The sequence below is a fragment of the Helobdella robusta genome (genome assembly GCF_000326865.2).
Source record: "Helobdella robusta unplaced genomic scaffold HELROscaffold_9, whole genome shotgun sequence".
NCBI classification, from domain to species: Eukaryota; Metazoa; Annelida; class Clitellata; order Rhynchobdellida; family Glossiphoniidae; genus Helobdella; species Helobdella robusta.
Window position 1 is genome coordinate 2,934,552 of NW_008705512.1, and position 12,785 is coordinate 2,947,336.

The 12,785-nt window shown below is 32.8% G+C and overlaps 1 protein-coding gene across 1 annotated transcript; it reads left to right on the forward strand.

Moving 5' to 3' along the window:
* Positions 1-5,681: 5,681 nt before the first annotated feature.
* HELRODRAFT_70620 (hypothetical protein) lies at positions 5,682-8,307 on the forward strand (the record flags this gene model as incomplete). Its single annotated transcript, XM_009032892.1, has 5 exons — positions 5,682-6,366; positions 6,587-6,728; positions 6,864-6,983; positions 7,707-7,921; positions 8,075-8,307. 5 exons carry the CDS (start codon positions 5,682-5,684, stop codon positions 8,305-8,307), a joined length of 1,395 nt encoding a protein of 464 aa, XP_009031140.1.
* Positions 8,308-12,785: the final 4,478 nt, after the last annotated feature.

The following is a 12,785-nucleotide window of genomic DNA, read 5'->3' on the forward strand; positions in this document are numbered from 1 at the left end:
ACATACATTTTATTTTCACACACACACATATGTATATAATATATATATATATATATATATATATATATATATATATATATATATATATATATATATATATATCAAAAATCGAAAAAACGAACTACAAACATATTAACGCCAAACATTCGGTAGAATTTATAGAATATTGTAAAAATTATGGTCTATTACCAACATATATATATATATATATATATATATATATATAATATATATATATATATATATGTGTGTGTGTGTTTATGTGTGTGTGAGTCTTGTTTTAAATATTCTTTTATTGAATGATTTTTTTTTAATTTATAACACTCCCAATCACAATGAGAAATTGATCGTTGTTAATAACATTCTCGTTAAATTGTTTCATTTCAAATTGTAAACAGAGAAACTAGTTAGCGACGATGATTGTGAGCTTTAAAGTTTGAATTTGAAATGAAATATGTATTAAAAAACTTACTTCAGTTTTACGATGGATGACTTACGTCGGGACATAAACTTAACTGCTACAAATTGGCATCTTTCAGAATGAATTCTGCGTTATCCTACACATTCTAAGACCTATGCAGAATCTCTTAAAACATCTGAAAAGTTATAGAGAAGTATTAACAATAAATGGAAATCAATAATAATGTTCTTAGTAGAAATAATTTTAACACAAAACTAAAAAGCAGTGCGACATTTAAGTTATAATCAATGACGAATTTAGACCAATTCGACAGAGAAACGTCCGAAAACTGAATTTTTTTAACGTGTCTTAGATTACTAGACGGCCTCAGACCTTTTTTGTTTGCTGATAGCAGAATTTTTCTCAATTTTCTTATATAAAAAAGGTATTTTCATTCGTAAAAACTGCGTAATTAAACAAGATAGGTTAGCTAAATTTAAAAAAAATACAAGTTTGATGTTGGGTGTTGGTTACGGGAGATATCATGGCCCCCATCGGCCTTCACTACTTCCGCCACTGGTTATAGTTCATTTACCATCCATACATCTGTATCAGTTAAAAATATGCGTGTATGCGTTCGTTCGCTCTTTCGTTCGTTCGGATTTATATTTTTTTTGTACTGAAAATTAAAAAACTGAAGAGGAATTTTTGTTCTATAAATATAACTTGGGAGAACAATTACTACAAGCAGTTAATACTGCATTCAACTGCTATGTGGGGTTTTTGTAGATGTTCATGAACGAAAACACATGAATACACCTACCATACAAACATGCATGCATATATGAACGCATCCATACGCATAGACAGGCATGTATACAGACAGACAAATACATTTGTTAAATCTTTGTTGAGTGTTTAGTATTCAGTTAAGATTAAGTTTTGAATTCATAATATTGAAATTGCTAGTTTTCTAAAAGACTAATAACTTGTTACTTATAAAATCCAAGAAAATGATTTAAAGACATGTGTAGATACATAATTTATATTGATTTTTCATTTTCTAGCTTCAATATCTTATAAGCATGAGGCATGTGAAATAAAAATTTATGTTTCAACATAGAACAAACTAACCGGCCTTTTAAACTGTTAAATAGTAACATATTTGTTATTTATATAGGAAAGTTGTTTAAAAAATTTCATAAAAATTTGAAAAAGCAATAGATTCCAATTAAAAATTTCACACAAATGATCTTCAATTTTAGAATTTCACATTAACTCCTAATTAAGTAATTGCTAATGTTCATTGAATGTTCATTAATGTGTAAATGTATTTTTGAACACATTTTTCTAATGTTTTCTTTCAAAAAATAGATTCTATGATTTAATCACTGTTCCTAACTTAACGATGCTTACAAATTGATAAAAACTATGCTGCTGTAGTGTCTATAGACAACGATGAAGATGTTGAAATTCTAACATGCGATTTGCAAAAAATATGCAAATGGGCTGAGGATTGGCAGATGATATTCAACACTAACAAAAGTGAAGTCCTACATATGGGAGCGAACAACAAGGCAAACGTGTTTAAACTCGGAGACACACCACTAAAAAATGTAGAGAAGGAAAAGGATTTAGGGGTGATAATTCATCGGAATGGTAAAGTAGCGCGGCAATACATCGAGACTGCTAATAGTGCAAACAGGGCTCTAGGTATGATAAAAAGAACAGTAAAAAGCAGAGATATTATGATCGTCATACTAAACGCGGAATGCCATGTGAAGACATTAAAAGTTTGTAAATTGGCAACATTAAAAGAAAGAAGGACAAGAGGAGATTTGATCTTAGCATACAAAATCATCACTATGAAGAAGAATTTGGAATCAGCGAAATATTTTGAACTTGAGATGAACAGCAAAACAAGGGGGCATAAATATAAAATGTTAAAAAAAAACCAGGGATCGATAAAGCAAAATTTTTCAGTTACAGAGTTGCCGACGAGTGGAACAAACTGGGAGATGAAATAATATGCGCAGAAACAACTAATAACTTTAAAGCAAACTTGGCAAAAGTAGGATATTTAAAAAAGTTTCGGAGTGGTCCTGTCACAGACATTGTCTTCTTGGATCACTATGAAAAATCTTTGTAATGTTATGTTTAACTTCATCTGTTTAACGAACTAAATAGAGTAAATTTTATATTTTAAACAATGAAAACCAGTTGTACGTGCGATCCATTATTATAACCATAAATTTAAACAAAACTAAAAAATGAAAAAGAGAAAACAAACATTGGATGAGTAAATCAAGAAATGTTAACACTACCATACAAATTGAGCAGGCAGGCTATTATTAAAATGATCGTTGTAAAAGTTGTCCTCTTTCAGGTTCACTGCAATCCATCTTGCAATATTTTTATCACACACGGCACACACACACGCACAACCCCCCCCACACACACACAAAACACACACACTAAAACCAAACTACAACCACCACGCAGCAAATAATATGATTTGAAAGTGATTTTTCTATGTTGTTGTTGTTCACTGAGATGTCTGATTTCACTATGAACATGATCAAGAACACGTACGCAAGCGATCGCTGAAATATGGAATTAGAATGTCTAGGACCGGTGATTTATCTGCAGATATCAAACTTTGCGGCGATTATATAAACTGAAAAGAGGGTAAAACGCAAGTATAAATGCTTTTTGAAAGTAGGAATGCAGTAAGGATTTAGAAAAAAGTTTATACCGTGTGCATCATCCAGTGGCGTATCCAAAATTTAAGGGAGAGGTGTAAAATTTTCTACTGTTCTAAAGTTAACTGTCACTCTTCTTATTTTCCATTATCTGATTAGTTTAGCACAAAAGGTATTTAAGTGTACCAAAATTTTATTTGCTTAATCTTCATTAATTTTTGAGTTTAAAACAAAAGATGTTACACCAACATTTTAGTATGGTGTTATGGTTTGATAAGGTAATGCATACTTTTTAACCTCTAAATTTGACAATGTGCACTGTGGAAAATATTAGATTATGAAGTGGAATAAGTTAAAATATGTTGCAGGTTTTTCAATATTTTTCCTCCAAAGCCTGGTGGGGTGAGGTGCATCTCGGCATCTTCCCATGGAACCGCCTCTAGATTCAGCCGGATGAAACTTTGGTTTATTGATAAATATAAAAATAAATAATTATTATCTAAGTTTTATTTAGTCTTGTTTAAATGAACAACCATAAATAACCAATAAATAGATTTATTGGTTATTTGTTCAATTTGTTATCAATATAAAGACGCCAACCCTTACAAATTTCACATATAATGTTTTCTTAGTGCACCTCCATTTCCACTTCTTGGAAGAATTATGAAGGGCATCACAATCACAACCACCATCACAGATATTTTTAATCGCCATTATCAACAACATCAACACAATCATTATCGCCCCATCATCATCAGCATCATCAACAAAAATAGCTTCACAATCATAACAATTATTATTAACTACTACGAACCAACTTTTCACTGTTGTTTTTTCATTTGAACAACTACACCAACAAAACAAACGTAGAAACAAATAGCGTAGAAGCGAAAGAAAAATTTATAAGCTTTGAAGAACATTTTCAACTTTTGATGTTTTCGAGAACAATGCGCTTCGTAAATAAGAAGAAGTAAAATTATGCAGTCGGAATACAACAACACTAATTTTGAAAAAATAAAACACCAATATTAGGAGAAATATTATTAAGAAGAAGAACAAAACATCAACTTAATAGTCAGATCGTCACAGGAAGATTTAGCAGTGCTCCAGACTTTGAGCAACCTAACATGTATAAGGAGAGTTGGTTTAATAACAACAGCATGATGCTATTTTCAAACATAACACTCGACAAAAGTATTACACTTTGAAAAAATGGCGAATCACATTAATATGTTATATGGCAATCTAACTAGCGTTGACGACAATAACATGTTCAACACACTGACATTAAAAATGGCTCTATAGACAATAACATCAACATCAACAGACATCAACAGACATCAACAGACATCAACAAAAACACTGGAGTATAACAATACAAACACTGAAAACGTTAACAAAATGTACACCTGAACTCACGAAACCACCACAAAAACATTCAACAGCACAATCGTTCTTCCCATGTTCACATTTGCTATGTGCATCATTCAATACCTGTTTGCAACGCTTAGTAACGCATAGCGTATAAAAATATGTAGTTTTAAAGTATATGCATATAATACAATACATACTATATATATATATATATATATATATATATATATATATATATATAAATCATTTATCGTACATGCGGATATTAAGTAACATCAACATGAAGAAATAAGCTCGTTGCCTGATAAAAATTTTTCCAATATAAAAAAAGTATATCTAAGTTGTTTGCATGTTGTTAAGCATCCAGATATGTTATACATACACGGGTGTGTGATAGCGCACACGGATATTATATATATATATATATATATATATATATATATATATTCGAAATAAAAAACAAAAAAACAAATGTCTATATAAATCCTGATGCATAAATGTGCATTCATATGTGCATTATGAATTTGCATACATTTGTTTCAAATTCATATGAATTACAACATGAAAGCAATGTGCTGCTTTTATATTCCAGTTACTCTCTCTCTCTCTCTCTCTCTATCTCTCACTTTATTTTCTTCTTTCTCTCTCTTATTTTCTGTTTATCTCTCTTTCTCCAACCATTGAAGTTGTTGGTTGTAGTGCAGGAGAAGAATCAGTTGCTTATAATACAATACATCCACACTTTGCCATCATCATCCTCCTCGTCGTCGTCGTCGTCATCATCTTCTTTATCATCATTGTTGTTATTGCGCAGTGTTGTTGTTGTTGTTGTTGTTGGTTAAAATATTAAAATAGCAATGTTTTTAATTTTTTCAACAATACAGCTTGCTAATGTAGCTCTGTACATGTTTTATTGATAATATTCAATATTTTATTATTTTAAAAAAACACGAAAAAATGTGGGCTGTAGATAAAAAAGTTGCCACCCTGAACGGTCGAAGTCCCAACGTGCTTCCACCTTTGCTTATTTTATACTGAAACATAAATATTATTTGCCCCTTTCGAAATTTATACTTGAAAAATCATTATATTGTAGGAGTGAACTTTGTAAAGTACGAGTTCATGAAACTTGGAATTATTTCACGCATTGAATGAAAAATGTTTAAATAAAATTACATCTCAAAAGTCCGTCCAATCCAACAACAATGAACTACTCACAACAACAACAACAGTCGCAACAGCAACAATTATATCAACAGCAGCAGCAACAGCAAGCTTATCAACAACAATCGTTCCAACAACAACAATACCAGCCACAACAATACCAGCAGCAACAATACCAACAACAACAGCAATATCAACAACTGCAGCAGCAGCAACAACAGCAACAACACCATCAGCAACAACAATATCCACAACAACAACAACAACAACTTAATTCAGATGGTGGCCGTTGCCAATTTGAAGATGGTGGCTGGTACGCAGGGAAGTGGAACTCAGGAATGGCTCACGGATACGGTATTTGTGTCACAGGAACTCAGATAAGTCCCAACACATCTCCAACCGGCAACAATTTTCTGAACGGGAGCAGCAGCGGTACGAGTGTTAGTTCCGGAGAGTTTGCTGGATTGTGGCAGCAAGGATTTGAAGTTAGTGGAGTGCATCGATGGACTGATGGAGAAACTTATGAGGGACAGTGGATCCAAGGGAAGAGGCATGGTCTCGGGAAAGAGTCTAAAGGGAAGCATGTTTATAAGGGAGAGTGGTCGCAGGGTTGCAAAGGGAGATACGGAGTGAAGCAAGCAGTATCAGGAAATGGATTGAAATACGAAGGAACCTGGACCAACAGTCTGCAGGATGGGTATGGGATTGAAACTTATCCCGACGGAGGTTACATTTTTGTATGTGTTTTCAAATTGTTTTAAAATTTTAAAAACCCAGTTTACCACTTAAAGATACATTCTAGTATTGATAGAAATAAATGAACTTGAATAAAAATGAAATCATGGATACAAAAATGAACTAGTTTCATAAACGTCGATTTAAATTGTAATAATTCTTTTTAACTTCACAATTTATCAACTACAAATGCATTAATTATTACTATAAGGAACGTTCCACGGCCAGTTCATGAGAGGAGTGAGACACGGGTACGGAGTGAGGCAGAGCGCTCCATATGCACTGGCAGTGCGTTCTGGCAACGAAACGGCTCCATCACTACCATCGCCAATGAGTCCAGTTTCAACGCTGTCGTCATCATCGTCGACCTCATACTACCAACATCATCAACAACAACATCAGCAACAGCAGAAACATCAACAGTACCACAAGCAACAAAATGCAAACGTTAATAATGACAACTACATTTCGACGAATCGTGATAAAAGGATGGAGGAGGGCAGAGGAGGTTTTGTACTACAGGTATCAAAAAACTGCCTACTTTTTCATTTTCATTCTTTTGGCATCTACTTCAAACACTTGAGAACAATCAATTGGCTCGCTTTAATGTATTCTTCTGTGGAATGTTTCCAGATAAACTTCTCTTCCAATAATAAATTTTTTTATAAATTTTTGTATTGTATAAATATATACGTTTTCATAGTACAACTTTTTTCATGCAAAAAAGCAATTAGATTTCATTTAAACATTTTTTGGAGGTTGAAATAAAGATAACTTATTGAATATTTTCAGTCAAGAACAACACCGACCGACGATGCACACACCAAACCTCATAAAAAGCCCGGAATTTTCGATAGATTGGGAAGACCGAGTCTGCGCAAAACATTGGCGAATGAATTGAAATTAATAAGACAAAAGAGTGCTGGAGATTTGTTTGACCAGGGTAGTGTTGGAATTCATTATAAAATAATTACATATATCTAATTATTAATAATTTTCGTTGCGAAACATTGGAATTTTAAAATTTATCATAAAATAATCTAGTTAACACGTATGTGCTAGAATGTATCATGAATGAAACAATTAGTGAGCTCAAAAGCGACATTGTTTGTGTTTTTATAAGTTTATTTTATTTAACAGTTATCGTTGTGTGAAAGCAAAAGTATTTATTTCCAATCGTTTATTATTTTAATTACGAATAGTAAGTTTTATAACAAAGACTTATTTTAAACAAAATTCCATTAAGGAGCCAACTTGAACCCACGCTCCCAAAGTTCCTCAAACAATCCCAACTCCAGGGCTTCCTCTGGCGGGTCAGTCCGCAGCACGAGCAGTGCATTCAGTCAGATCAGCAGTGCGCTCTCCACGATAACTTCCTCCACGAGACGTAGCAGTCTCGACGACATTGACGATGAGCTGGGAAGTTTCTGCAGCGACATCGACCTGGCTAATGATCGCGTGACCGAAGTTTACTCGGGCGAGTGGAAGAATGATAGAAGGTCTGGCTATGGTGTCTGCGAACGTTCGGATGGCGTGAAATATGAAGGTTCTTAAAAACTACATCTTCAATGTTCACATTTCAAAACCTTTTTATCTTACAATTTTTAGAAACACTTTTCCTTGATAGTTTAGAATGTGAGATTGCTGTATAACTTGTTAGTTATCACTTCATAACATTTAGTGACATTGAAATTTTCAGGAGAATGGTTAAACAACAGGAAACACGGGTATGGAGTTACAACATTGTCGGATGGAACAAGAATGGAAGGCAAATACAAAAACAACATTCTTGTCAGCTCTGGTAAGAGTACCTCAAAATTATTTGCCCTAAAAGTCAATAAACTAAGAGATCGTGTAGAAGCGGCTTCTACTGCCGCACAAAAAGCATCCTCCCAGGCTTTCCAGAAAATGGAAATCGCAAATGTCCGGTAGAGATTTTATTTATTATTCAAACATAGCAAGTTGCAGTTATAAATATTTTTAAAATATAATGGTAGAATTTTATTCAATAAAGATTATTTCATAGTTATGTTTTTATCTACAACTTTTGAAAAATGTTACGAAGGCAAATTTTTTCTTGTCCTCCATCTAGTATGACAAGCGCCAGAGTGAAGGCAGATCAAGTGGACGAAGCTGTCAGAAAAGCCAACAGCGATGCCGAGATAGCTAGGAATGTAGCAAAACAGTACACTGCAAACCAACAAGGTTTTTGAAAATTTTAAAATTATTTTTTAAACATTAGTAAAAATCATTATATCGAAATCTCTAATTTAATAAATCACTCCATAGGTGTCAAAATTCTGGCTAACCGTCAACAAAATATAAACGAAAGTTCACCGAAAAATCAACAACAATCATTTTTTACGAAAAAATTTCAGCCATTGACTAAACAAGATCACAAAATCAACCAACCAATCCAGCCGAATGATTTCCAGGCAAATCAAACTTCAAAACAACATAAAAAGTTTCCATTTTTTAGGATTGGAAAACGTGCAAAAAGCGAAACTAGAACTATTGGTTCTGGTCCATTCACCCTCTTTGGAAATTCTTCGTTGAGGTCCAGCTCACCACCGCCTGCTTTCACCAACACCGTCACCAGCTCCAACGTTCAAGTATCGTTGCAACCAATAATTCCAAATTCCCAAAACTTTCAACGTCAACAGCACATACAACCTCAAAGTTTACACAGTGCGTCGAATGCTAGCAATATTTCGAGCAATAAAAATCTTCGTTCAAATTTATCTCCGATAACAATGGCACCGAAAGATTTTGCTCTCAATGAAAACAGACTCGTTCAATCACCCCTACCTAAACCCGATCTTTTTCAGCCACAATTCAACTCAAGTCAGTATACTAATCGTGACGTATCTTCTGGATATGAACAACCATTGTCCAGTCAAAATTTGTTCAAGGAAGACGATGGATCAAGACAAACAAAAGGTATGAAAATGATTGGAAATCCTTTGTATAAGCAAAATTCTGTTGATAGTTACGACACTAGAAATACTAACATGGATATTAACAGCGGAGGGTTTGCTGATATTAACGACAACTACTCACAAAGTCCACAAAATAAAAGCAGATTCAACAATTTGGTTAATAAAAGCATCGAATCAACTTATAATCCGAGACAGGGGAGCTACACCGTGGAGTCAGTTGAAGCAAATACAGTTATGAAGGCCATACCCATTACAAAAAGTACATACAATGTGAGTGTCAATAGCAATTTTGCTAGCTACAGTCCAGCTTCTTCTGGTTACCTCCATCCACAGTCAAGCAAGCAAAACAACTTGAACATACAAAACAGTAACACTTCTACACCTTACAGAAGTGGAGCTCCATCGTCGGCTGTCTGGAATTCTAATATTCCTCAATCAAATCGAGAAAATATATTTCAACAGCAACAACATAGAGAAATGTATCAACCGCCAAAACAGCAATTTGATCGTCAACAATATGAAAACAACATGAATTCACAACCAGGATACGATTATCAGGCGTTCTCGGAACTGTACGGTTACAGCAGGGACTACGATCAAATTGACGTCAGCAGTAGAGAACGACGAAAATCTTTACCAAGCATTGTAAAAGAACCGCCACCGAACCAGATACTTTCTTCAAATGTTCCAAATATGAGTGATAGTACTCGTGACAAACAACTTCAACAAACAATGTCGTCGCCAAAATCGACAGGATTTTTCAACTTTTCTTCTACTTCTAAGAAAGTTCAACCAGCATCGATGAACGTGCCAACCGACACATATGTTATTGAAAACGGAGTTCGAAAACGAGTTAAACCCACAAACGCTTTAATAAAAACGCGAGATTCGTTCAAAGAGACTGCTACGCTAGCTGCATCATCTACCAGAGTGCCGCACTATGAGTTGGAACTTTCTTCAAAAATTCCGTACAAAAGAGGAGATTTGGGCAGCCTGCCTGACGTGTCTGTGGTGAAAGATACTGAAGTCCTGCCGAGAGAAGTTGTTTATGAGATGAGCCAAAGAAGGAGAGAAGAAATAATGAAGCAGAGGGAAGAGCTTGAAAGGCGTTACAATGCCAACGTTGTGGTTCGACTGGAGGACATTTTGGTGAGCGCTCTTGTTCTTTTTTTCACATATCTATACATAAAGTAGATATTGATTTTCTTAACGTTTGACCTCGAGGCATATTAGATAATGTGATACAAGTTACCATTTATTAAATATCTACAGGAGTGGCTGTGGAGAAACAAATTTGTCGTGCTAGTCATCGTTATCAACGTCCTAATAGTAATCGGATTTCACCGTTTAATGAAACAAGCTCATTAAATAATAAAAAACTAATCAATAGATGGACTATTTTTTTCATTTTCTAATATTTTCTAACAACTTCCATCTCACATTTTCTTTTTTTGTTTGTAAATGTCATTAGAAAAATTAGAAATTATTTGAGTGAGTTTTATAATAATTTAATAAATCGATTGCAAAAATTAAGAGATTTGAAGTCCGATTAAGCAAATGTGAGCAAGGAAAAGGCCGTACACACTTATATCTATAAATATTAAATGTTCTCCTTAATTTCAATTTACTGACCATTATTTCAAAGTTCAATGTTTCGTGAGCCCATCTTCCAAACTTGATTTTAATGTCATCCTTAAATTTTAAAAATATTAAATAAAACGTTTTATTTTTTTTTTCAAAAATAAAAAAGACCAAGTGGTATACGTATAGTGATCGATGTTATTGCAACTATAATCAATATGAAATGGGACAAAAATATTTCTTTTAAGTAAAAATGGTGCAATAATACGTATATGTAATAAAAGAATAGGACAAGTGCAAGTCGTAATATACACAAGTAGATCAGGGTTTTGGATACCTACACACGAACCATGAACGAAAGTTTTTAAGAATTAATGGATACACATAGAATTAATATTGATTAATAATATGATCATTGTATAAAATCCGATTTTGTTTGCATATTTTGGACGTGTCTGAAAATGTGTTCTGGTGTCCATCACAAGAAGAAAGAAATAAATAAGCTAGATTTTGAAGAAGAGGCGTAAAGTGAAACAAGCAGAGTTGAAACATAATGAAATGAAAAAAATAAAATGAAATAAAGGAACCGAGAATAGAAAATGATAAAAAAAATTTAGGTTCATGAAAACGTGTCTATCAAAATGAAAAGCTACTTTTTAATTTTGTTAATTATTGCATTTAAAGAAGTTTTTTCATCTGACAAACAGCTGGATTATCTGAAATTATAAAAAACATCACAGATTTCACGCTTAGAAGTAGTGGGCCTAGTGAAACAAGATTCAGGTCTTACTGACGAGAAATTCACTAGTTACATCGTAGCGAGTGTTGTACTGTTTGTAGATATTTGCAGCTGTTCATTAATTCACTGGAATGAAAATGGAAAAGAACAATTTTTAATAGTACCCGAAAGCATCAAACTGGTTTCTGTAACTTTTGAATTAAGATGCAAAGTAAAGTTAGGGAAAGAAGACGGAATTTAATCAGTCATCATCACATTCATTATAATATTTAATCACACCATTCACAATGATGATTACAATGCAAAACGTGCAATCGTGTAGGTAATGAAAAATGATTCTACATCTTATATACCAGCACACACAAGAGTATTTCAGTAAATTTAAATATAATTAATTAATACTATTAAACAACTTTATTTATGTAAATGTTACAACCAATACAATCAAACAAACACAAATTTTTTCAGCAACTACTATTACATCTATAAATTTATGAATGATAGGGCATGAATTTATAAGCATGATGTCCAATCTTGGTTGCTTTAACGAATCATAATAATAACAATATTAAATATAATATAATGAATATTATATATAATATATATATGTATGTATATTTACAGATACACAAATACTAATATATATGGTTTTATATATATATATATATGCATGTATGTATATATATATATATATATATATATATATATATATATATATATATATATATATATATGTTTCGTAGGTCGGTCGTAAAAAATGTATGTATTGTATGTATATATGTATACATATGTTGTATTTAAGCATATGCATTCATTTATATAAAGCAGCATACGTAAGCGTACACACATGTATGCGTAGATGTGTGTGTGTATATATAAATGAATATAAATGGTATGTATATATATATAAACAGGTATGTATGTATGCTCATATATGTGTGTATTTGTCCAAATGATGACAATTATTTAGAAAATGTAAAACTAATGATGATGAGTTGAAATAATGATATATTGAGTGAAAAAGAACTGATTTATCTGATTGGCTGACTGGTATGTTGATTGAGTGATTAAATGATTGATTGGTTGATTGATTGAATAGTCAATTGATCGAGTCACTGACTCAATAATTGGCTGGTCGAGTCATCACATGA